Below are 27,484 nucleotides of genomic sequence, written 5' to 3'. Positions count from 1 at the left end.
ATTTGTATACTGTACACAATCACCATTGACATCCTTAGCACCTTACACAGTCATTTCTCTTTAGCAGTGTTACACTGATGGCATTCCTTATTGTACACTGCACAACGAGTGAGAGACTAATATAACGATATCATTGCAGAAGCACAGTCATATGAGTGAAAACACAGTACCAGGTCAATGTCTGCGTTAATGGGTTCCTGGAATGGCAGAATGACAATTTGCTGGTGTTGATACACTATACAGACTAAAGTATTGCGACACCTAACCAGGATAGCTAGAGACTGAAAATAGAACACAATTGGTCCACCTCTTCGCATTACTCCTGGGAGATTTTCAACAAGATTTTAGAGTGTGTCTGTGGGAATTTTGTACAAAAAAACATTTGTGAGGTCAGAAGTCACTGATGGCGGACATAGGAACTTGGCCCACTTCCGACAGTTCTTCTACACCTTACTCAATACAACTGAGTAGGGTTTAAAGGTTTTATGTTTGCACTGAAGGATTATACCACTTCCAGTCCACACAGTTGCCTAAAGTGCCTTGATTTGCGTTTCATGAAGGAAAGATGCAATTCTAATAATATTTTCTCACTGGTGTCTGCTTGAATGAACTATGACGTGGTTCTCCTCTGTGTATGTGTGTGATGTCATTTGCATATATTTCATGCTAGTGTAGAGAATTGTTTAACGTCAATGTGTGAGGCAAATATATAAATTGGGAATATACAGTATTGCACTTCTTGAGCTGCTATCAGTGTGAGGCTGTCGTATTTTATTTGACATTATAATTCTTAAACTACGGTGACCAAACATCGACAGGACAGGACATGTCTGTCCTGTTTTCAAGTTCTGTCCCGGCTGTACTGTTTTGTTTTTTTTTTAAAGGAAGTGATGAAAATTCCCTGGTTTTCATTGTTTTTCATTGGGCCAATAAACTCACTGGCATTAGGACACTGTTGGATGTGGCGTAATCAATGGAAGGCTGCTATGTGGGCAGCTTTTGAATGTGTTGCCACAAAGCTACAAAAAGCCAAAAAATAAGCAAAACATATGCATGGAGTTCATCCTATGATACGTGCTGAGTTAAAATTGTCATGTACAATTGCGGCTCAAATTCCAAGGTCATTCGACTTTACGGTGCATATTTTTCCACAAAATATTCGTTAATAGAAGTCCCGGGGTTTTCTTACTCCTGCTTCCATGCCCAGAAGACAGCTACAAGGCTGTGCGGATTAAAATGTATAACTCAATAACATGCAGTTACCCACCTTTGTTTTGTCAACGCAGCCATTCCCTGCCAGATTAGCTGTTCACATATGATGCCTGATTCTCTGAATATATTAGGATATTAGTTCAAAACTAGCCCTTGGCTGTTCTTTGGGCATTAAGTTAGGAAAGCCAAATGGCTGGGCTGTGGGACTTCTAGTGTTCAGGCATCTCTGAGTACACTTTGAGTATCATTTGAGGAGCTCATTGCGAGTGTCCTGGCTTTCGGTCATAAAAATGCAGTTACCATACTAAAACTAAACTGGTGCACATACAGCATAAATAACATACTCATAAGTGTGTTTTGGGCATAGCCTAAATTTCAGTGGCAATGCCTTGTTGGCACACTTTTAGGGTTAAGACCTCACATTAACAAAGTGTAATGATTACCGTTTTATGAAGTCATTTACTAATAGCTTGGAGAAATACCGTGCCTCCCTTTTACCACCTCATCAACACAACTCTTGCAATTCCTTACCCCTGGTGTGGGTCGACTGCAATAGCCCGCGGCTCGCTCAACTCCGTGACGATGAGCATTTTCCTCTTGCTACCATCTCCTGTGGCCACAGAGATACTCTTGTTGCCCGAGTCGGTCCAGTAGATGTTCTTATGGACCCAGTCAACGGCCAGGCCCTCGGGGGAATGGAGTGCCTCTATGAGTGTCACCTGGTGCGAAGAGTCATTGGCTTTGTTGATGTAAGCACTGGTAGACAGAAAAGAAGACAATGTGCTGGTAAGTCTTTGGAAAGTAAATCATTACATTTTTTCTTGCTTGATTCGTTAGTTGGATCTTTGTGTGAAATGATTGAGTGGGGGTAACATATGATAGAGAACTTGTATTCTTTGCAGATAATGTCAAGGGCACCCAAACCTGCCACCACGATCACAACCTCATTCTTCCCACCAAACAGCTGCTCACGGAGCGAATGAATCTGTCTACTTCTATCTGCAGCTTACAAATCAACCAGGCTCCTCTGTTTTTGTCATTCTGTGCTCCGCGTCTTTTCAATTTCTTTTAATCTTTCTCTCTGCCTTCTACGTGCTCTCTACCTGTTCCCGCTTCTCTTGTTTTGCTTTCCTTAACTCTTTCACTCGTGACAGGCCTCCAGACAAACCACATTACTTTCCTCTCCACATGTGTGCTATGAAAAAAGGCAATACAAGACATCCTTGTTTAAAGGTTGGGAAATGCAATGCTCCCCTTACACACCTGACACATGCTTGCAGATAGTGAAATAATGAAAAACGTAGCGTTGAAACATGTAAAACAAAAGGGGATGAACTGGGGAAGGTAGTACACAAATTGACACGAAAGCCCATCCTGTAGATTTTGTAATCATGTGGAAAAGATTGTCGCTAATCTAGCATACATGTACAGTCAATAATAGACTATATTAAAACACCATAGTGAAAAACCCAGAGCGATTGATATGTTCATAAAATTTTGGCTATTTTTGACACATGGCTCTTGCTATCTTGACGTTGTCGTTCTCCGAGTTCAGATCAACATTTGCAATAAAAGTGACTATTGTGTATTATTAGATTTGATTCAGCTCCAGAACCCTCCCTTTCTCTCTTCAATTGCAATTGTTCACTCGCGGCACTATCCAGGTTTAAGGCCTAAATATGGCCCACACTCTTACTGAACACATTTAAAGTATAAAATGTAAAGGTACTCACCACTAATGAATGGTAATGTAAGATGATCAATGAAGAGATAGAATCAGGTTCACAGTGCAGCCTTTAGCTTGGTCGCCAGGTAAGTGCTAGAGGCCGCTTGCTTATTGTAATTCCAGTGACGACTTCCGAGAATATATAAATTTGATTGCCTGTGGAAGCGAGGCCTTCTGTAGCCAAACAAACTTTTGCGCCTCATGGCACTCGGTGAGTTCAAGGACCAACAAAGTGTGAAATCTCAATGCTTGATGAAAAAACATTATCAGTGAAGCATAAAGACATAAACATGTCACAATTATGGGCTTTATAAACAGTGGCACATGCATGGCGTACATTTTATCTGTATTACGTACAGTCATCACTTCCCGTTTATCGTTAATTGGTTCCAGACCTGACCGTGATAGATTAATCTCCACGAAGCAGGATTCCTTATTTATAAATTGGATATTTTAGAGCATAGCAACCTTCCAAATCCGGTTTTCAACATTATTAGAGCCCACTAGACATGAACTAACACCCCTTTGGTCACATTTACACTTGTATTACCCAATATAGTACACATTCTTATCATTTCCCTATGTATTAACTGGCAAAGACTACATTTGGAAGACAGGAAGTGAATAAATGTATTGCAATTGATGTGAAATGGATGGGGGGTAGGATTAAATAAGCTTTGCTTCTTCCTACTCCTTTTGGACATGTGGAACTGCAAATTCTATTATGCCATGTAATCCAATGTAACTTGTACGCATATTGAAATACAATTAAACCATTACCATAATAAGAGAAAATAAGACATATAAGACATAACACACAGTACAGGCCCAAACACACACACAAACGGGTACCCAGGCCTTTTTCTTTGAATGCGTGAGTACAGTATATCTCCTGAATGCCTTATATTTGTATTTTAGCTCATTTAGCCATTTTTATGATTTAAAATGCTTAATTTAGGCCAACAACACAGAAATTTGATTGAATATGCATATATTTGACAAATAATAGGCCATAGTCAATAGCGATACAACAAGGAACGGGCATACTGTATGACTTTTGAATGAATATACCTGTATTTGGAAAACCGGTGATAGAGTGAAGCCACGAAAGTCGAAGCAGGGGACGACTGTACTGTACATTTGCGAGGCTGTGAATGCTGAATTGCGAATGTACGACGATCCACCGTATGTTATCAAAGCTTTGCTTTCAGGAAATGCTGTAGATTCAATAAATAGAATAACCCTTTCAAGTGGAACAGCTTTTGCAATGATAATATTTTTCATTCAGTTTCCTTTGTTTTCATTGCTTCAACCTTCTGTAGTGTATTATCTGTTTGTCCCTGCATGTGCATGTGCACAGACGTGCCTGCATGTGTCAGAACCTGGGTGGAAGTAGTGGGAAGGGCCTTTTATCGTCTCAAATGAGCCATATGGTCTCTCTCTAATTTTACCGCCTCAATAATCACGATCATTATTCATCAGCATGCGCACGCACACACACATACACACACACACACACACACACACACACACACACACACACATTCTGCACTGTGTTTTCTGCGAGTGTGTGTGTGGATCTGTGGAGGACAAACAACTCCACCTTAACTGTCGGAAGGTGACAAAATCCTCCAGCTGTGACTGACACAAATATGTACCACATTGACAGAAAGGCAAGGTGAAATAGTCAATAAATAAGTGGAATTGAAAAAATAGTATTTTTTTTTTTTTCCCGTATTTACTCACAAAATGGGAGCTGAATGTTGCATACGCCACTTTATACCCTAACATTGTAATTTATGAAAAATAACAAAAACTCAGCTGGGGAATCTAAAGCTAAATGACTCACACATACATTTAATTCAACTTCATATCGAACAGAAATCTTCGACTTTCACTTCATCACAAAACCTGATGTATTACAAGTATTTGTGCCGCAATATAATCACACAGAACTGTAATAAGCTAAAGAAACAAAGACTTTTAAAAATACTCCTTTCCTGCACATCTTAGGGGTTGTCACTGTTTGAATTCTGGCACAGTACTCCACGTTGTGTGTCAGGTTTTCTTGTACAATCGAGGTAACATCAGCAGAAACCAAATTGCATTGCTGTATTGTAATACAAATTGTAGTACTTTTATGACATGTTTACCGAGTAAAGGCTCTGTCACACACTGCTGTTTAACAATTCCGTCTGCCTCTGTCTAAATATTTACGTCAGCCGGTGTCATACGGTGGCAAATTCAAATTTTTTGGCCATGGATGGTAGAAGGAAACAGCATGAGTAACGTCTAAATCATCTAAATCATCTGCAGAAACATCTGCTTAAGTATGAGTAACATCTTCATGCAGCCCAGCTTACAGAGCAGCGAGCGCCTGAGTAATGTCTTAGGTATGAAAAACCAACTAAAACGTCGGATAACGTCTGTCATGTAGTTTGCATCTGATAAAATTGAAGAATTGGAGCTCTTTATAGCAGCTGGAATATGCCAATTTCTGCCCATTTGGCCATTACCAAGGCGTTTCTCGACCTTTTCTCTAACTTTTACATACATTTTATCCATACGTTAACATCGTTCATCTATTTGTTTTCTTGACGGTTTCACCGTTCCATCGGCAACAGCAAAGACAATCTAAAAACTGGTAAAATTCCGCACAAGTAACGGTGAAAACGTCCAAAAAACGCCAGAGTAACAACATATGAGAGCCGCCAATCGCTAAAAATCGGAAATTTTGAAAAGCCTTTCAACGTCTGTAAACCTGCTGAAAAACTAATAAGAACGTCCAAAAAATGTACACCTTCGATTTTCAGACATTTTTCTTAAATGACGCAGTGGAACAGAGCCTTAAATTTGATAAGCATAACAATGATGTGTGCGTTTGGGTGAATACCTGTATATTTTACGATGATATAGATCACACCAGAACATCTTATTGATGGCCACATCCACATCCAGGGCCACAGCATTCTTCAGTGTAGGAACCACTTGGGTGTATTCACTCTTCAGCAGGTCAATGCGGCGGATCTCATGGCGGTTGGTGAACATTAAGTATGGACTCTTTCCTGATGGAGCACAAAATGAAGTATAGTCATCATATGATTAATCATATGAACAGCAACATAAACAAAACATGCATTTTTGTGGATGACCACCAATGTATCACATCCAGTTGTTGCAATTAAATCAATGTTATGTGTGGTGGCATGGGGAAGAAGTGGTTAACGCAGTTGCTTCACAGAAAAAAGTGTCAGAATTTGCTTCCAGCTTGAAAGACTTCGAACACCCAAGTTTGAGGCTGTTTGCATATTCTGCCCATGGCCATGATGGTATTTCTCAGTACCTGACATTAAACAACATCAAAATGGGAAACTGGTGACACTAGCAGTGAGAGTGGAGCTTTTTTTTTTTAAATGTTAATTTCATTACTCGTTATGCTGCTGATACGTTTGTTACCGAAGCAATAATAGGCGGTACTGAATGCTGATTTTTATATCCATGGGGAACATAATAAAGGCTAACACAGGACTTGAGTTCTCCTCTTACAACCCTAAACATACAGTATGTATATTTAATGATGTGACTATTAATAAATCATCTAAAAAAAACATTAAAAGAAAATATAGTCTTGACATAAACCCAGAGAAGCTTTTGGCTCCACCCAAGCTGCACACTTAATTATTCATGCAATTACACTGTACTTTAGCAGGAACATAACACTTCACAAGTAAGGTGGTCCAAACTAAAAGTAAAAAAAATATGTCCATTTAAATTCATTGTTTTCATTTGGGAATGTGGGTGTCTTTTTCTGCAATGTAGCACAGTGTGTAGCGAGAGATAAAACACAAACAACTGTGTTCTATTTTTAGTGTGCAATAAATGTGGTTCTGGTTGCCCTTCTCAAGTTCATACATCATTCGTTGGTCACTAGAACACTAGTTACCTGGGGGATTTGTGTCAGCAGTCTAAAGCTCGCCATGATTCAAGCCTTTGGTTAATTTCCATGCAGTGGACAAGGTCAACACGACTCTCATTCGATATCACTAGGTTAAGCAGGTGTACCTAATGGTGTGGCTGGTGTGTGTAGCTAGGTCAGTTATTAGGTTTTTTTTTCTGTCTTTGTCACAGACACATTCTATCTTCCTATCTTCCATGTTAGTATATCTTCATGCCATGCGAAGATAACACTGCCTAACATTGTTACACACACACACACACACACACACACACACACACACACACACACACAACCACATTGGCAGTCTCTCATTCAGCGCTGACCCTGTCTCAATAGATTCTACTCGGCGAACTGTAAGTGACTGCATTTCTGGAAAATACCGAACGCTACAACTGTTGTGAATCTTACCATTTCATCCAACGTCTAGGTTTCTAAACCTAACATTTTGCCTGCTAAAAGAATGAGAAGTTAGGCAGAGCTGCAGAAAATGAGTTGTTTGGTATGCAAATGACTATACTGACACTAGACAAGAGTGAATGGAAGTTTGCTTATTGAAGTCATTGCAAATGGGCCCTCATGGATGAGGTTATTAGGACAATGTTATAGCTACAAATAGACACATCCACATTAATATGGACCTGACATTCTTCAAACCCAGGCTCATCCATACAAATATATAATTTGTCACACTCAAGTACTCCAGTGCCATGCTTAATGCCATCAGAAGCTAGTGTAGGGGTGAGCAAAATTAAAATATATGTAAAAAATAAGTAATACATATAAAATCTATTTTAAAAAACAGTAAAAATGCGACAAACATGGTGAACAATGACAGGAAACGGTAAAAAACACCCAAATATCATAAAATGTCACTTTTCTGCAATATTTTGTCAAAGAAAGCTTGCTTCTCTGTCCTTTGCTGTCACGTACGCCGGCCCTGTCCAATGTGCAGACCACACACCACCACGGCAGCCCAAGGAGCCATGCCACAGCAAACCCCAACAGGACAGGGCCCCGCACAGAATGCATGGAGCAGGGCCGCGCCCATGAAACACGCAAGCCCCAAGGGCCAAGGAGGAACCGAGAAGCAAGCACCACACGACATGGCCCACGGGAGGAGCAATACCCCGCTGGACACACCAGGCCACCCGCCCTGGGCTAATTGTTCTACTTGAGGTTTACCTTGAGCAACACGGTACTGATCCAGTACTGATCCCAAGCTATAAAACTCATGTGTCAAGTTTACAAAAGTAATACCATTGAGGACACCGTTCCACTGAAGAGTCATTATACTTCTACAGTTGCAAGAACATGCTTTATGTAGCAAACTTCATTGGTGTACAATCATTGCACACATCTCAAAACATTCTATTTTTTTCTGTTTACCTGAAAAACAAAGAAAACAAAGTCTTTTTGGTGATTTTTCAACAATGAACCAGACAATATTACAGCATCATTGTAAGTTTTATAAGTCAGACACCTGGATGCACGGGACAGGAAGCCCGACTCATGATCGATATTCACGTATCACACCAGCGGGCCTTCTTGAAACAAAGCAAGTAAAAGATTATTTTGCAAGAAGTTCCTGAATAAAAGCTATTTTGGTAAATACTGTTTTGGAGCACTTGAATGAGTCGACATTTTTTTTCTCCCCCAAAGGGAGATGCACGTTTAAAACAAAAAGACAAGAACTTAAGATGTTAAAAGTAAAATCTTCCGGATGTCAGGAAACTCATGACAAGCTATTTTGAAAAGTGTGCGCTCAGACTGTCAAAGTGTGGCAGAAGCTGCTCTTGGCACTGTAGTTATGCCTACAGCTCTCGGTGGATGACAGAAAGAAAACATGGAACACGGGACAGAAACAACAACAAACTTCCTTGGCATTGTTGTGACAGCTTGTCTTGCTTTTGTATCCAGTTTGCGGATGTGCCAATAATGTATTTGTACTGTTCTATTACATCGTCACTCTAGTCAGCAAACACAGTTCACAGCATCATCTGACCTGTTTGTCGTGCAGACTGCAAGGGGAACAAGGAGCATTTGGAAGCACTCTTTATAGATCTTGTATCACTGACCATGATCATGCACAGTTGAAGCGGAGTTAAAACTGGATTTCCCCAACCTCGCATTTGGGCAACACAAAGTCAATATAAATGTTTTTCTTCTTGATTGTCTGACAGTTGGCAATTTTGGCAGGACATCAATGGAACAGTATCGACCTGCAAGTACTGAGTGAGCATTCATTTTCTTGCTCTTTGTGTGGCAGCACTTATACTAGCGTTTATATTCCATCCATCCATCCATTTTCTATACCACTTCCTCACTAGTGTGGCGGGTATGCTATAATATTCCACCCCAGACAATTTACTTACTGTAAGCAGTACTGAATCTAAAAACAAAATTCAGATACCACAAAAAAGAATGTCCAGTGAATGCATTAAAGTAAAAGTATTAAAAAGGGTATGGTGCCATTACCATAAACATTGTTTGCTACAAATAGTCCAGAATAAATGTTGTTTTAAGGAATGACTTATGTCAAAGTCATTTAACAGGGTGTACCATTGCAAGAATGCCCATTTCACATATGGATTTTTCTTTCTTTTGTCTTCTTGGACATCAGCATGATCACACAGTGGTTTATTATAATTGTCTAGCACATTAAGCACCTTCAAAATGTCTATTTTCGAGCTGCATTCGTGCCACTGTACCACTCACACGTACAGATATTGCTGACAAGCTGAGATGAATATGTTAGGCAATACAGTTAGCGCTAATAACTGCAATGCTACAGGTTAAGGACATGCATTTATTTTTTATTAAAAGTAAAAAAAAAATTACAAGTAGCCCAAAATACATTAGTATCTTACTATTTACTACTACTAGTTATAGTTGCATTACCTTTCTGCCAAAAGTGTATTAAATGTTCATAGCCAAATGCATTTAGTTGCACACTACCAGTAAAACTAATCTACAACACCTACGTTACTGTGCTTCAATTACAATCAAATGCACTTAATGTACATTGGAGAAAGTAGTTGTCACTTACCAATTAGGGACTAATGTAACAATTACCTGCATGTGCTTCACTGGCACTATGGAAAGCAAATAGCGAGATGACTGTTGGATTTCGGAGTCTAAATTTACAGTTTGGTGCTTCTCCAAAAGAATCCAGCCAGAAAAAGGCAGAAAAAGTCATTTCACAGCCTGCACTCATGTGCGCAAGTGCAGACATTATACTGACACGAATCACTTCTTGCATCTGGTCACACAATAAAACAAGACATATTTCTTGCCTGACAGTCAAGAAGAAATACTACACCAGGAGTCAGCAACCCGTGGCTCTGGAGCTGCATGCAGCTCTGCAGCCTCTTTGTTGTGGCTCCCTGCCCAATGCTCGAATAATTTTTTGAACACCGAATGGGGAAAATGCACATCTTTAAATAGAGTTAAAAATATCAGACTTTCTGTAAGACCAAGAATGCATCCTGGCAGTGTTCTGACTGGTGATTGGATGAGCGCGAGGAAGGAAGGGAAAGCCAGTGTTTGCCTGTCTGCGTTCGTAGAGAGCTAACAGAGATGTATTTTCCCCTAAACTATCTTTCTTTAGTTGGCGAGGGGGCAAAATGGCTCTTTTACCAGAACAGTTGGGAGGGACAACTGTATTGTGTAATTTTTTAAAATTGTACAGTATATGAAGCACATGTTAAGAGTGTGGCTTCCTTATGCTTTACCCAGTGCTCTTTGTACCACTGAATACAGTGCACCTAGACATAAACAATCATCCAGCCTCATCTAATGTGTCTCTCCACCATGATTGTCACTTAATTTGTTATTCTCTAAATCAGACATCTCGGATTTTGTGCCTGTAACACTGCAGGCTCTACCTAACAGAGCCACATTACATTGCATTACATTCAGTAATGGAGACTACTTTGCTGACACTTGTTTGATCATTGCTTCACTTGTTAATATTGCTACGACAATTTTTTTAATTATCTGTGCCTCCCGTTTGACTAGGGACTCACACGTTGGCCTCACACAAACTTGCAAAAGTCAAAATACATACAACAAAATAATGGGTCTGGTATTGCGTACACTAGTGACCAAACAGCTTGACATGTCTTCTGTATGCTATACAGAGACATACTTTAAATGTATTGAAATTATAAGGCATCTCTGAGTAAACTTTGACTATTATTTGAGTAGCTCATTGCTGGGCCGAATAGCGTGATTTTCGGGAATCAGTATATGGTCACCTTAGCGGTAGCACTGGCCGAGGGGTCAAAAGCTGCCCATTGCTCCTGTTTGTCACTATTACCACACCATGCAGCTTTTCAACAGAACAGAGGGGGAGTGATACAAACACACACAAGACTCGACTTATGACCTTATAATGTATTATTTTTCGGTATTTGAATGAATATTTTCTCGGCCTCACACTAACAAAATTTCACATGCAGCAATCAGTGGTGTTTTTATACCACTTATACCAAGAATGAGGGCTTGTTTTTGGTGTTACACTTTCTCATCACCACACCACTTTATTCAGTAATGACTTAACCTTAGACAGACGGCAATGACCGCGGACACAATTTGCTTTCACTTTGCACAATGTTACATTTGTAACTAAACTAGTTAGTTATTCCATTCCCGCAATAGGACAAGGGGAACCACCACAAGACACTGACTGGATGGACCAGATTTTAAATTTACCTCTAAAATAAACCTGGATTTCAACACTAGAAAGCATTCTTATTCAAAATACTTCTAAAAAATGTAAAAAAAAAAAAACAAAAAACAACAACAATGTAATGTCATCATAAAATTAAAAGATGATGAGTTTCATTCCGCTCCCACATTGAATTAATTCTTCTTTTGGTCAGTCCCCACGTTACCCCGCATAATGTTTTGTGAAAAGAGGTTAAGTAATTATAGCATAACTGAAAAGATAAATTCCTTGGCAGATACAGCTGCCTTTATTTTCTTTTTGACTCTGTGTTGTAATTTATATTAATTAAAATAAATCCGACTGTATTGATAAAGGTAAAGCGCTGTTCCAAAAGAAATGTGCAAATATGGGTCTGACTGAAACTCACATGGTGCATTTTAAAGGCTTAGCTCCAGCGAGCAGGCATTGCTACTTCAGGATTCAGGCACTTTTTTTTTTTTTTATTACAGTGCAAGGAGTGTTTACTCAGGCCAACAGAGGCAACAGAGCCAGCCTCTCCGCCCGTTTAGCGAACAGACAGTGGCCCCCAACAACATCTTTCCTTTCACACCCCAGGGAGAGCAGAGGCAGCTGACTGCAAACTTTTCATTAGTGAAGACTGCAGAAAAAGACGGCAAATATTTATCTTCACACAGATTGCTGAGCAAGGTCTGCATACAAAGCAAGTCTTCTCTTTTCAGGGAGTCCCACAGAGATACACGAGTGGAGGATGTAACCAGGTAGTCGCTAGGGTTGCCACAATTAAAGGGTAAATGCTGCGTATATAAGGCAGCGCTTTTGTGTGTGCGCCTGCCCACGTCTGTCTTTATTTCGATGCGGCTGCCCATTCAATAAGAGTGCATACGTGTGATGAATGACTCACCCACAGCCTTGCAGGTCTTGGAGGCAGGGTCCATCTCGTAACCTTCATAGCACTCGCACTTATAATCCCCTTTGTAATTGATGCAGATTTGACTGCAGGCGTCTGGGTTCTCGCATTCATCTATGTCTGTAAAGAGCAGAGTGAGATTATAAAGAGTATAAAAACACACATTGAGGGGTAGGGATATGAAGTCAAGTATCCCCATTTAAATGCAATGAAATTGTAATTATTGCCTCAGGTAATGCACAGTACACGCATCTACTGTATGTATGCACAGTACACGAATGATAGCTATTAGCCTGCAGTGATGTCTAAAGTTGCTGAAAACACATTCAGTAAAGATGAAATGCGTGAGTCACCATAATACAGTATTTGGTGACTAATATACTGTATGCACAGAATAGTGTGAAATGCCCATGAGCCGCATAGAAATGAAATAAAAAAAAGAAGTATCTGAAGTATCCAATCAAAAAGATGAGATCTACTTCAGCAGGATTTAGAGAATGGGTCTCAAACTCACGGCGCAGGATGAGAAGCCAGAAGGACTCCCAGCGACGGGAGTGATCCTGAGTCCCAGCATGCCTTGTGCTACTTGTTCTCTAAATAGTTGCTAAGGTTACATGTTGACAATTAATGTAGTTTATCATCCTCCACTATGAGTTAGTGATGTGCAGTCAGGGGAGGCAGGTGAGGCAATCATGAAAAAAAAAGCAACATAAATTAAATATTAATATTTGCCTGATTCCAATCATTTTTTAAACATTTTCTTAAGTAAAAATCACTGAATTTGCACATTTTCTGATCAAATGCAGGGCAGAAACCTAAGATGAAGTTGCCCTGTGTATGTGCTATCTGCCTGATGCGTGTTACATTGCTGTGTGATGGTTATGGCGTCATTGCTTTTATGACAACACATTAATCACAATCTATGAGCTACCGTTGCTCATGCTTGTGTCAGCTTTCTGTGGTGTTTGATGACAAGTTAGTCATCTGGTCAAAATGTATCGAAGTGACTTTACCTCCAGTTTGAGACCCCGAATTTGGAGTTGATTTGGAAAACAAATGTGAACAAATGACAATAACCTCTCGTTCATTGCAGTTAATTTGTTCCAAACCCAACCGTGATACGTGAATTTCCGCAAAGTAGGATTCCTTATTTATAAATTGAGTATTTTCATAGTTAGAGCATAGAAAACGTGTTTACGAGCTTCAAAATAAGTTTTTATTTTACATTATTAGAGCCCTCTATACATGAACTAACATCTCATAGTCACCTTTACACTCGTATTACGCAATATAGTATAAATAATAAGAGTGAACTTCAGACATACAGTAAATAAGATTAGTGCTTGTGTGTGTTGCTATAAATATGTTTCCAAGGGAAGCGGAGTGGCGGGCGGACAAGAAGCGATGTCGGGGGTTCAGAGTTCAGCTTTAGTTTGGTATGGTGTTTTTATTAGGGATTATTGTGTCTGATGTGAAATAATTCAAACCTGCAATAAAAGCCTGTTGTTCTAGTGATCAATTCTGTGCTTGTGTGCCTCACCAAACATTACAGTAACATTACTGACACCTAGTGACTAGTTTAGAATACTACATTTCATTTCAACGTCTTTGAATGAATCTTCTGAATTTGTATTTTAGTTCATTTAGCCATTTTCATGCTTGAAAATGCCTAATTTAGACAAGAAAAGTTTAAAAACCATCTTTGAATGAATCTTCTGAATTTGTATTTTAGTTCATTTAGCCATTTTCATGCTTGAAAAGGCCTAATTTAGACAAGAAAAGTGTAAAAACCGCTTTAATATGCATGTTTTTGGATTAACAGGCCATATTCAACCACAAAACAGCATGATTTATGAATATATTTTTGAAAAAAACTTGAGAGTGAAGCTGTGACATTCAAACTGTGATGTGGCGAGGGATGACTGTACTCAGCATCTCTAGGGTTGCATATTGGTCATAATTCCTGTAAACTAATTTTATGGCTACACAGAAAAAATTCACACTTTGCAAATGAACATCTCTTTTTTTTCTTTACCACCACAAGTCTTTTTGTCCAGAAGTTTGTACCCAGAAGGACAGTCACAAATAAAACCAATTCTCTGGTCCCTGCAGATGTGGGAGCAGCCGCCATTGTTGTCTGCACACTCGTTTAGGCCTGCAGACAGAACAGCAGAAGGAGTGATGCAGGCAGCAGTTATGACACAACAATGGAAAACAATAACAAAATGAATAAGCAACAGCAAGTCAAAACTGTGAGAGTAGTTTCTTTAAAAATCATCTTTCCGTGGGTTGGAGTGCAGGAATACTGTATGTTGATCCAAATGAACAGGCTGGGACATAAAAGCAGACTGAAGCATAAAGAGCTTCCATGTGGGACCCACAATATATCCTCTGACACGGAAGATGTGCCTATGCATTAAATTTCCGCCCACACTTTTTGCACATTTGGCTCTCTCCTCTTCATCCTCTTGCTTAATTCTCCCCACTTCTCTCCTCTGCATGTCCTTTCTCTATTGTATCTTGTTTCAAAGTTTCCATTTATCCCCTTGTCTTTCAGCTGCCCCCGGGGAGTGTAGAGAGATCACTGCAGAAAGCTAAAGCTAGTATTTCATTACCGGTTTATATTAAAGATTTAAGCTTCAAGGCTACAGGTACTGCAGAGAGCCACGTAGGCTAGGAGACGCTTCACAAATAGAAAGAGAGACGGGAGCAAATGAAGATTTTAATAATAATAATGGTTCGATTTTATATAGATCTTCTCAAGGTGCCCAAAGGGATTCACAATGAAGTGAACCCGTTATTCATTCATTCAGTCTTCAGTCACACACTGGTGGTGGTACACTACATCTGTAGGCACAGCTGTCCTGGGGTAGTCTGACAGAAACGTAGTCTGGCTGCCAATTGATGCCTACAGCCTCTCCGTCCACCGCAAAACAGTTCACATTCACATTCATACACCAGTTAGGGCAGCACTGGAGGCAAGTTGGGTGAAGTGACTTTCCCAGGGACACAACTACAGTGATATGTACACCTGCAAGTTTTAGACTTGCAAGTCTTAATGTTCCCCCCATACGACGCCACTGGCAAATTGCACTCATCATAAATAAATTAAAACATTTACACTTAAGCCATGTGATCTGTATCAGCCAATCTCTTTCATGAATGATCGTTATCGGGATCAGCGGCATAAAACCCTGATTGGAGCATTCCTAGTTATTAGAGTATTAGTAAAACAACGAGCCTCATGCTGGCCTTAGCACCACTGACATTCATCTTGTTGAGTAAATACAAAAACAATACACTTACAGTAGTAACCAAAAAAAAAAAAAAAAGCTGAAACCCCTTGCAGATATCCTGATCTGTTTGTTGTAATGTTTAGTCCAGGTTGGCCAAAGTGGCTCCCAGCTCTTTGTTTTATTAGCCATTGGCATATTCTAAACATAAAATAGATATATTATTAATAAGATATATTATTAGACGGTACACTAATATATTTATTTTATTAATATTCAAAATATTTTTTTTTATAAATCCAAATAAAAAAAAAACGTGACTCTTTATGAAGAAATTACGCCCAAAAAACAAACATAAAATAGCAGGGAATTTAAAAAAATACAGTAATTGCGTGTTTATCACGGTTAACAGTTTCTACACCCGACCGTGATAAGTGAATTTCCACGAAGTACAAAACCTGTTTATGACCTTCTAAATACGGTTTTAACATTATTAGAACCCTCTAGATATGAAATAATACACATATAGTCACCTTTACACTCATATTACCCAATATAGTACATATAATCAGAGAAAATAAGCCATTTAACATAAATAAAACTTGTGCTGCAATAAATGTGTGTGTGGAGGACAGGAAATGACGTCAGCGGTTCAGAGTTGAGTTTTAGCTTGGCATGGGTTACGGCCGCAACAGTAGCCCGTGTTGCTGTCATGATTATTATTATGTTGTTATTATTATATTCCTGTTGTGAGATAATTCAACCTGCAAAAAAGCCTGAGGTTGCTGGGATCAAGCGCTTGTATGTTTCACTGAACATTAAAATAATAACTGAGACATAGTGAGCAGTGTGAAACGCTACATATCAAAAATTGTATACATCTTCTGAATGCCTTGTATTTTTATTTTAGTTTGTTTAGTCATTGTCATGCTAGAAAATCCTTAATTTAGGCAAAACATGTCAAATTTGCTTAAATATGCTAATAAATAAATGCACCAATTTCTTAATAGGCTGTATTAATCCAGCATCATTTATGAATTCATATACAGCATATTTGAGAAACTGTGACTGTGAAACTGTAAAAAGCAGCAAAATTGGAACTGCTATGTGGTAAGGGCTAACTGTGGGCTTAGATCCAAAGTTATATAAAATAATTATGTGGTTCCAGGACAATGTCATGAGGGTATATCCATCAGCCGCTAGATTTGAGCTGACTCGAGGAACTGCGTCACATCTTTGTATTTGTCATGAGTTCAGCATATAATCATAGAGGTCACGGCCGCATATTAAGTAACTTATACATGTGGTGCAATTTAGCAATAAAAGAGGCTACAGATCATCAATGAATCATTTCTGAACCTGTATGTGTTTTCTCAATTGCAGCACTCTGCTTGCATCGACTGGGATGTTGAATCTGTGACTGGCAATCGCTAACGGCTAATTATCTGTGGTGTGTGGATAATCTGTATGGTTCCGAATGGGCAATGTAGTCTGATCACATTTCCCTGTCTCAGCTCGCACTAGAGGGCAGAGGCACTTGGGTCTTTGATCATAACAAGGCAGTAGAGAAAGTCCTGATTTAGTCTGCCTTGATCAAATTAAGCTCCTCTTATCAGCAAGAGTGACCGCCCACATTCAAAGAAGCTGATGATGCCTGGAAGTCAATGTGTTAATCAGTAAGACCGCACTGGCTTGGGCATACATGATGCGCCACATGAAGAGAAACTCCAATTTAATGAGTATTTGTGTGACTGACTGTGTGTATGTGCTGCAAGGAGACACCAGCTTACCGCACTCCTTCACAGGTTCATCAGACCAGTCCTTGCAGTCCTTTACGTTGTTACACACTTTGCTGCTGTCAATACACTCCCCGTTCTTGCAGCGGAAGTGCCTTGGCCCCTCGCACTTTGTAACTGTCAACACACACACACAGTTTTATGTCCACATGTAAAACAGTGGAGAAGTTTGTTTTCCCAGTCTCTCCCCTCCAAACAGGCAGGAGGAGGCTTCACTCTGTGCATTGGTTTCAGCACATTGGTGCCTTTGTTCCATAGAACAATGGCATGAACGGTGGGAGCCCTTTTTTCAGTCATATAGTCTCTTTGTCTCGGTGGGTGGAGACGGGGCTGGTAGCGTACACACAGAGTGCAGAAGAGTGTAACGTAGTACAAATGAAATTAGTATTAGTAACATTAGACAATATATTGTCTTATCTATATTTTTATGTTTTTTCATTGTACTTTTCTTAAAAGTAATGTTAAGATCGCGTCTCGTCTCATCTCGTAGACCCAATCTCGTGCATTGTCTCGTCTCGTGAACGCAATGGCGCTGCCTCCACCCACCGAGACAGAGAGACTGTATGACTGACAAAAGGGCTCACTCCGTCCATGCCGTTGGTCTATGGAACAAACGTGGCAAGGTGCTGAAACCCATGCACAGAGTGAAACCTCTTCCTGCCCGTTTGGAGACGAGAGATGAGGAAAACAGACACGCATGCACATGGCAATATATTGAGGCAGGCAAAATGATCAAGTTATTTTTCATTTATTGTGTGATTAATTCATTTATTATTGTGCCAAGCCTAGTGCCCACCAGACATTTTTTTTTTTTTTCTGAAAGAGAAATCTTGTCACGTTTTAATCTCACGAGACCTTGTTATATGAAATCTGGTGACCCCTAGACCCCTGGTATATATTCCGTGTTTCAAAATGTTGAAGTGGACTGATGCTTCAGAACATGCACAGAGGGACAACCAGATAAATTATAAGTAGCTTATTCACGTTTCCATTAGCGTTTATTAACAGATCACAAATCAGTCTCTGATGGTTGGTTATTCATACTGTACCATAAATTAAAATAATGGACTATATGTAATATTGATATTTTGTCCGACCTGTACTTACATTGGGAAAAAGAGGCCTAGATTGTCTTACGGTAACTGAGGTCCAATACTATTTTGCAGGTTTATTTTACACTGAAAGCTTTTTATGCTCAAAACATTTCTTTACATCTGTTGATGTAATATATTTGTCTGTTTAGTCATCCTTTAAATGTCAAACCATTTCTAATGGGGTAAATGCTAACCAGTGAAGCCAAGTGCGGTCGTCTGTGTTGCTTTCTATATTGCTTGAATATTTAATAGATATATTTAACTGTAACTCAAGTAAGACAAGAGACTGCAAAATGAATACTGCTACTGACTTGCAAATACATTTCTAAAAGGTTGCATCGCTGTGTTTCTCACCAGAAGAACATGTCATGATTTATTTCAAGCAATTTTATGACAGACTTCAACATGTTCTGCGCCGCCTATAAAAGTAAAACAAAATTTGCTACTTTTCTTGATTTTCTGTGGCATGTTTCCTACCATTGACACAGCCAGCTTCGTCACTGTAGTCTGGGCAGTCATGAACCTTATTACACTGTTTGGTGCCGTGGATACAGGAACCATCGCCGCACTGGAACTCATCAGGTCGACATGTAAGCACAGCTGGGGAACAAAATACAGACAAATGGTAAAGTTGGAGCACATTTGACTTTGTTATAGTCCTGAACGAAATCGTATTCCTATTATTAGTAGTAGGGATGTAAGGTATTGGCTTTTTTTGCCTATAACCAATATGCCGATATTGTCCAACTCTCAATTTCTGATTCTGATGTCAACCGATACCGATATGTGTAACATCACATGTCTCCTGTCGTGGAAGGACTGGACTGGATTTATTACCTTATTATGTATATCTATCTATCTATCTATCTATGTGCTGCGCGTGGACCGTTACGTCGAGTGGACCCGCTGCTGCAGTAGCTGCAGGCACAGGGGGCTAAACCTCGCATTGAAACACGCCCACAAATATTGTTCAGATTGAAGTTACAGTGATGTCCGCCATTTCCTGGTTTGCAACTTTGGTGCTTAAAGGGCTACATCGGCTTTCATTATAGGGGAAAAAACCAACAACACTGGTATTGACCAATATTACATTTTTTGCCAATATTGGGCTGGTAATATCGGTGGGCCGATATTATTGGACATCCCTAATTATTAGTGTTGGCATTTAACTGGGCCTACTTCAACAGTAAAGATGTTCATTAAATTCTTTCTCTCTTTAACTTGTTGTTTAATTATTCAGACGTGGTGTTTCGGGGGTTGTCTCTGCCATGGGAGGTGGAAATAATCAATGGCTGTGTAGAATGAAATGTGTTAAAAACTGTTTTCATTCAAAAAGATGAGAAGCGTTGAACAATAAGCAAAACGCATTGAGGCATATCACTGAATTAAAATGCTAAAATCAATCAAGACCGGGCTCGTGCATTGTAGTGGTCAGTGGACAGTACATCTTAGCAGGATTACAAAGAGACTGCAGGTGTCAGCAATCAATCAAACCATGAATAGTTAAGCTACTCTTCCACTCACTGATTTAAATGCAAATCTAATTTCATGGAGGACAACCGAGAATTTAGCTGAATGTGCAAATGGCCATGTCCAACATTGAACACGCTGACAGCTGTGCTTGTTTATCGTGGGGAACAGGTTCCCGAAATAGCCTGCAATAAGTGAAATCTGCAAAGTAGCCAGCTACATTTTTTTTCAACGATTATATATGTTTTAAGGCTGTAAAACCCCTCACCATACATTTTATACACTTTTCTCAGACAGGCAATAACATTTTCTCACATTTCTCTCTTGTTTTAACACTCTCAAAGAAGTTCAAACCTTCGTTTGAATTTTCAATGTTTTTTCTCCTGTGACCGTGCCTTTTCGTCCTGGCACCGTTCCGCTGTAATGTAGCATTTTTGTATCCTTGTTAAAACATACTCCGGTAACACTTTACAGGTACACAAAATTACAGTATTTAATGAGGAATTAACCTACCTAACCCTAACCACTACTCATTAGTTCCTCATTAGTTCCCCACTAAGTACTTTAAATTGATGTGCCTTAGTTCCTCAGTAACTACTTTACTCATTAGTTCCTCATTAGTTCTTCATTAGTTCCTCAGTAACTAGTCTAAATTTGTGTTACTTAGTCATTATTTCCTCATAAGTTCTTCATTAGTTCCTCAGTAACTACTGTGTTTGTGTACCTATTGTAAAGTGTGACCCATATTGCTGCAGGCCTTCGAACCGAAGATTAATTTACAAGCTAGCAAGCTAGCAATGACAGGAGACACGCAGGGCGGCACGAAGGAGATTAATTGACAATGGTCTAACAATGGGCCGTGCAGACAGACGAGCGAGGGAAGAGAGACACTCAAGAGAGACACTCCCGCAATACAATTATTCTTAAACGGCCAGGCTCAGCCTGTAACCGCGTTCATATGTTGTCATAAAAAAAAAGGAAGCACAAAAAAAAATTCAGCGAAACAGCAAATCCGCAAAAGGTGAACTGCGATAGAGCGAGGGAACACTTTATTACTATTTATTACTATACTATTGGTATAAAAATTACATATCGATTCATATTAAGATGTTTTTGTTTGTACCGATAATGATATCGGCGCGTTACTGATGATGTGCTCAACACTGCAACAAGCTTGCTAGCTCAGTAAGTCCATGACCTGGAATTATTTCCAGGTCTGTGCTTTGGATTGTACATATGCAATTTGCAATGAAAGCGGTCATTATCATTATCATTATCATTAGGGGGGGGGTTAGTGCGTTTTGTTCATGCTGCATTCATGTGTGAAGTGCTTAATGAGCCCAGTTTATAATTTCACCGATTATATTAGTCCAGAGTTTCATACTTTACTTCACAAATTGTTGTAGCTACCAGCATTATTTTATGGGATTCTTATTTGTGAATTTAAGACTAACGTGCCTTACTTGTTGATAGTAAAATAATCTGTTATTTTAGTTGACTTTGGTCATGATTTTTTTTATTGACTGTTAAATAAATGTGGCACTTTTTCTCCAACTTACATGAGAGTTGAGATCGCTAGCCATCGAGCAAAAAGCCAGAGCTGTCAAATCGATGTCCAGTGCGACTGTTAAGGCGTCCGGGAGTGAGGTTTTACCAATGTACGTTTGCACAGCTGCACTAGCTGGCATCCGTTACATGTATGTGCAGTAGATACTGTATTTGTGCATGTACTATTATGTATGCCAGTGTACAGTAGGGAAAATCCTAACTATAAAGTACATTGTGCACTGAATTCCAAGTTCTTAAAAATAATTGAAGACGTTCATTGTATTATCATTCCATCCAGAACTGTTCAAATACATCACTCAGGATCCAAAATGAATGAGGCATTAAAGCATCTAAACTCCCGGAACTGTACGTCCCTGAAGAGGCTGCAGCTGTAGCGGTAAAACGTGTCCCAATATTTCAATATGTTGTCTGTTTATTGTCTATGAATATCTATTTAGTATAGGACTATATATTTGGAATAGGATATTCTGTGACACTGGATATGCATATGCTTGTTAGTTCTCGATCCCTTGCCAAATTGGACCTGAGCTCCGCTAATCAATGCCAGACCCTAAGAAAAATAGTCATAATCCTGTAATGGTTATAACCCGCTGATTGTAATCAGCAATAATTTTCATTAACAGTGGTTTGTTTCCAGGACAATAGAGCTGCATTCTGTCTTTTTTTTCATTTTTTTTATGTACATTTCACATTCATGTGTTGTAAAATACAATACAACTGGGACAAGAGGAAATATCTCTGCAATGAGTGAAGAGACACAGCAGGGGACAACAAGCAATAATTGTATCATTACTTATTTACATTGAAAAGCTGAGCTCTCCTACCTTCAGCAATCATCTGAAACTATTAGAAATGATTTTGTGCAGACCTCCAACCTCCTACAACTAATGAGACTGTTATGAGCAGGCTCTCAGACCCAGTTAAAATGATAAACTACGTTCACCAATACTATCATTATTTTGTAATTTGAGCTACTGTACTTAGGCCAATGTTCAAACCAAAACCTAAAGACAAAAACATGACACTTGTGGCTAATAAATGTAAAGATGGAAGATAGGAATACGTCTTGTACACAGTGTTGGTGTATGGTTGTGCAATCAGTTCACCATTTGTCTGATGGCAACCATGTAAGTGCAGGTGTGATGACAACAAGTCCCTGCATCAATCTCAATCTTTGTGTCTTGAGTGTGTGATCTTCATGTTGCACGAGGCTGCTGTCATCTCCCCAAATGGTGAAGAGGAGACCAGATGGGCTTTATGCTTCATAAAAAGGACCTCCCACACGGGCACATGCAACAAACACACAGTCACACTACTGGCGTCAGTGCTTTTCCAGATTCTACAGTTGCACGGCAACCCCATTGTGGGGTCAATATGACAAAGTCATTGATCTTTCTTCAATAATTTCAGAACACAACAAGAGCCATTACGTTTTCCCATTAATGCGCCAACATCTACTGTAATTATTTGCAAATATAGTAACAAAGAAAACACAATCAGTCGTGACAGCAATTACTGTATATCCTCACCTCCACCGTATCAGGTACAAGCGCACGATTTAACGAGCTCCAATAAACTACTGTACATCAACAGGACTCTGCATGCTCAGAGTCAAGCAAAAACGTTTTCTTGATAGTAATAGTTTTAGCAGTTTAGTAATAGTTTACAGTTTAATAAAATACTTAAAGGGATAGTTTGGATCTTTTGACATGAAGTTGTATGACATCCCCATCAACAGTTTAGTCCACCAACACCCCTCCACTTGGTCTCCTAAGTCCAGTCGTGGTCGAATTTCGGTGATGAAGAACGTAGGTCCAGGTAGTCGCTGGGGTTAAAACTTTAAGTATTCTGTTATAAAAGGCAACATTTTTGTTGAAACTCATTATTATCATATGACTATGATAATGATATGTCTGATAAGTACTGTATACCATATAGTCCCACTATTCGTGGGGTTACGTTCCAAGGCAACCCTCAAATAGCAAGCAATCGAGAAGTCCATAAAAATGTCTGTTTTTCACAGCCTTTTGAAAATCCATACTTCTTGTCTTTTGTGATTCCAGTAACAACTTACGAAACGACTTCCTAAATCTTACCGCTTGATGAAAAAACATTACCGTGAGGCATAAAGCCATAAACATGTAAAAATTCACAAATTTGCATGCTGAATTGCGAATATGCTGGGATCCAATGTATCTACTAATTCATTGCAATGAACAGAAAGTCTACTTACGACAGTTTGACTCATCAGATTTGTCCTTGCAGTCTGCGTCTCCATCGCATTTCCAGTTCATGCGGACACACTCTCCGCTCCCACACTGGAACTCGCCCACCATGCATCGAGGTTTCTGGGGTTCGGTCCTCCTACTGCAGCGCTCCATGGATTCATCCGACTTATCCTTGCAGTCTGGGTCCCCGTCACAGCTCCAGAGTGCCGGGATACATTCTGAGTCATTGCAGCGGAATTCATGCTGGTCACAGCTGGGGGCCGAGCACTTTTCTTCATCAGTGGCATCTCCGCAGTCATCGTCGCCATCACAGACGAAGATGGGTGCTATACACTTCCCGTTACGGCATTGAAAGTCCTTGGAGGGGCAGGCCTTGGCATCTACAGGTAGCATGGAGCAAGCAGAGGGAGTGATTCTTAAATGGAAATATTATTTAGGAAAAATACAAGGTGTAAAAGAGGCAAAGTACGATATCCGATCATCCTGAACTACATGAGGGCAAGGTGAGGAGCGGTGAGTGGCCGACAGGAGACGAAATAGAGAAAACAGAGAAGCATGTACGGGTTGTTGGTCTAATGAATGAATTTGGAATTTCCATTCCAAAACCCATTCGGCATCAACTTCAACAGTTTGTGAGCCAAGCCTCAGACAAAAAAAGTCACATATCTATTTCTCTTTCATTTCCTGTTCCTAGAGGTGTTCTCAGTCATGTGTCCAAATACTTTTGTCCATAAATTGCATTCTTTATAAAATATAGATTTTATTTTCGCCAACTTCACCCGTCTTCAACTTAAATTAAGTTTGCTCTCGTGCTCTTCTTAGAAGCTAACTTCAGAAGCATGTGGGAGTCGATAAGAGAAAATTTGAATTAGAGGACAGATAGTTAACTTATCACAGCATACATTAAAACTCATTGGGGAGACTGAAATATAAGCAGTAATAAGCTCTCCTCTCCATCTTATGAGGAACATTTTAGTTAATGATCATGGGAGAAAGCTTTTCCATTCCTCTTAGTCAAAGAAGGATCGCGATCTCCGGTCTAATTCATGATCGGTCATCATTTCAACAGACGAACGTTTCAGACTTACATTACGTCAAATGACTGAAGTATCGAACTATTATTGTTTTGATTTGAGAATCCATTTTAGAGCTGGTATCAGAAGTATTGATATTTCAGCATTGATCCGCACGGCACGACTCCGAACAGAACTCATAGGTAACCCCAGGACCGCCTGTACTTACACAAGATACATGTATTTTCAGATTATTACCACTGGTCAGCACAGTGGCACATGTGGTTAGCACATTTGCCTCACAGCGTTATGAAGCTCCACTCAGTCTTTTGTGTAGGAAGAACGCTTGTGGGGTTTCTTCCCACAGTCTGTAATATTTCTTTGTATTCATAATTACAGTGATGTATTTTGTCAAAAAACACTAGTCCCAAACTGTTACGCTTTTGCAAGGGTGACCAGCATCACCACTTAGCTCGCGCTGTCTCGTTCGCCTACCCCCGCATTGTGCCAAAGGCCATCGTTACTGTTAGCATGCTAAACATCCTCACTCAGACCAAGGTAATTGAATTAACATAAGAATATCAACTGTTTGGTGTGGCGCAGGGGCTGCACAAGCACTTAATATTAAAAAAAAAAAAAGTATTAAGTGGGTTTTTAGTCATGCGAATTTACATTTAAATAGTGCATGCATGTATTTTGCATGTTGTCAATTTTTTTTCCCCATGAAATGAGTCAGGTGTCTTATTTATGTAGATGTGTGCCCATTGGGATGCTCAACTATTAGAGAACACAGGTGACAGTTTCCTGAATGTGTTCTTGCAATAAAAATAACCTACATTTGAAATTCAGGAGATTCCAGACTCCAAGTACAGTACAAATCACTCATACGATATTAAAAGTACATTGTCATGATGTATTTTAACATACAATGTACAGTAGGTCCACAGGATCATATAACTATCCCACCCTTGAATAGAACAAATAAATTGATGCAGAAACTGAAAATTGGAAGATGGTTTATTTTTACTGTAGGTATTATAAATTAATGTAATGGGTATGTGATTACATGCATTACATTTGTCATCATACAAGTTATCAAGTGCTCGAGCCCATCAGGAAGCCATAGCTACCTTTCATTCCAATTTTGACGACCGTGCCTCAGTTATTGCACGTCAAAACCATCCCTCACTATGAGCGAAAGGGTACAAGAGGGGCACTTGAGAAGACAGGTGCTCAGGGAAGCACATGCACTCTAAAAACTGCTGTGCTATGAAATTTTTAACCCCGTAATGGGTTTAGCTGAGGCTTGGGCTATGACACTACAACTGCACGGTTATTTCAACTACCCAGCCGCAGGGTTATGAGATGTTTTACCCATTTGGGGTTATTTGATTCAGCTCAACTCTGTTGACCCAGCACTTTGGTTATTTTTGACATCATCACGACAATAGACGTGCCCCACCACGAGTTCTCACAGGTGTACAACACGAGGCTCCACAGCAGCACCAGGAAAATCCGAAATGAGCCATCCTCATGGCGGGGCCAATCAACAAAAGGTTAGTGCCCACTATTTTTAATTTACATTGTGCTTGTTACATTACCTATAAAAGTAGTATCTTTGTATTGTTGCACCCACGAGTAAATGAGAAAGAGATAGTGCTTTACTTCTTTAAGCAGAAACCCACTTGGAATGGCGGAAGGTCATCACTCAACACAACAGTCTCAGTCATGGTACACAACTAAAAACATCACACAGCAACGCAGCAGATAGACAAAACCACACAAGACACTACTGCTACCTGTGCAGAACAATAACCAACAACTATGTTGCTCAAACATGTAACTTTAAGAGCATTTGCACCAAAACAGTGCCCCAAAGCACCTTAGGAAACAGGAAGTGCTCCCAGCGACGCTACAATATTGTTCGGCTCGTTGGTTGGTTTGGCTAACAACGTAGCTAGGTATCTATCCACTGTCATGGCAGCACACACGAATGCAGCTTTTCCGTTTGGTCTTGGCCATTTAGCGAATGAATTAATGAGCCTTGTTCATAATGCCCATGGACTTCTGGTTTGAGTTCACCCGCTAGCTGGTTCGATAGCTTGCAAGCTCCTTTGCCAGCTAGTTAGTTTGCTAGCTAGCTAGCTAATTCGTCAGTTTAAGGACAATTCCAGGCAAATTCAAACTGGGGACATGCTGTAGTTTCCTAACGTAAAGTTAGCTCAATTGACATGTATGCAATTTATCACATATACATTTTATGGAGAGGATTGGTTTCCTCTATATTTGAAGAGCCCATTACCAATAAACACCAAAGCATTTTTTTTTTTATGAAATCAAGTCTTTTTTTATAAAAGAGCTGCACAGTCTATATATGCATTTAAATAGGAATAACGCTTGTCCAAATTATATATGGAAGACTACAAAGTATGGCTCAAACAAGTTTATTTTCAAACAGCTCTCAACCGGTTTCAATATGTCCATCTGACCAATGAGAGAGCGGAGTGACACGGCCCTGACAGGTTTTGACCAATCAGAGTGACATGGCCGCTGATGTGTTTTAACTGCAATGCATCGCACAGTGTTTC

General features: G+C 39.6%; 1 protein-coding gene across 4 annotated transcripts in view; it reads right to left on the bottom strand.

Annotated features, from left to right (window-relative positions):
* lrp8 (low density lipoprotein receptor-related protein 8, apolipoprotein e receptor) overlaps positions 1-27,484 on the bottom strand; it is a 167,989-nt gene that overhangs the window by 37,700 nt on the left and 102,805 nt on the right. For all 4 annotated transcript variants that reach the window (XM_054788582.1, XM_054788584.1, XM_054788581.1 and 1 more), the window contains exons 5-11: positions 23,889-24,263; positions 19,094-19,216; positions 17,517-17,639; positions 14,529-14,648; positions 12,488-12,613; positions 5,832-6,003; positions 1,744-1,968 (exon numbers count right to left, since the gene is read on the bottom strand). In XM_054788582.1, coding sequence (XP_054644557.1) covers positions 1,744-1,968; positions 5,832-6,003; positions 12,488-12,613; positions 14,529-14,648; positions 17,517-17,639; positions 19,094-19,216; positions 23,889-24,263 — 1,264 coding nt within the window. The remainder of the gene's footprint in view (positions 1-1,743; positions 1,969-5,831; positions 6,004-12,487; positions 12,614-14,528; positions 14,649-17,516; positions 17,640-19,093; positions 19,217-23,888; positions 24,264-27,484) is intronic.

This window comes from Dunckerocampus dactyliophorus, chromosome 10 (assembly GCF_027744805.1).
Source record: "Dunckerocampus dactyliophorus isolate RoL2022-P2 chromosome 10, RoL_Ddac_1.1, whole genome shotgun sequence".
NCBI lineage: Eukaryota > Metazoa > Chordata > Actinopteri > Syngnathiformes > Syngnathidae > Dunckerocampus > Dunckerocampus dactyliophorus.
Note: the sequence above shows the minus strand (reverse complement) of the source record. Positions and strands in the feature narration are given on the sequence as shown.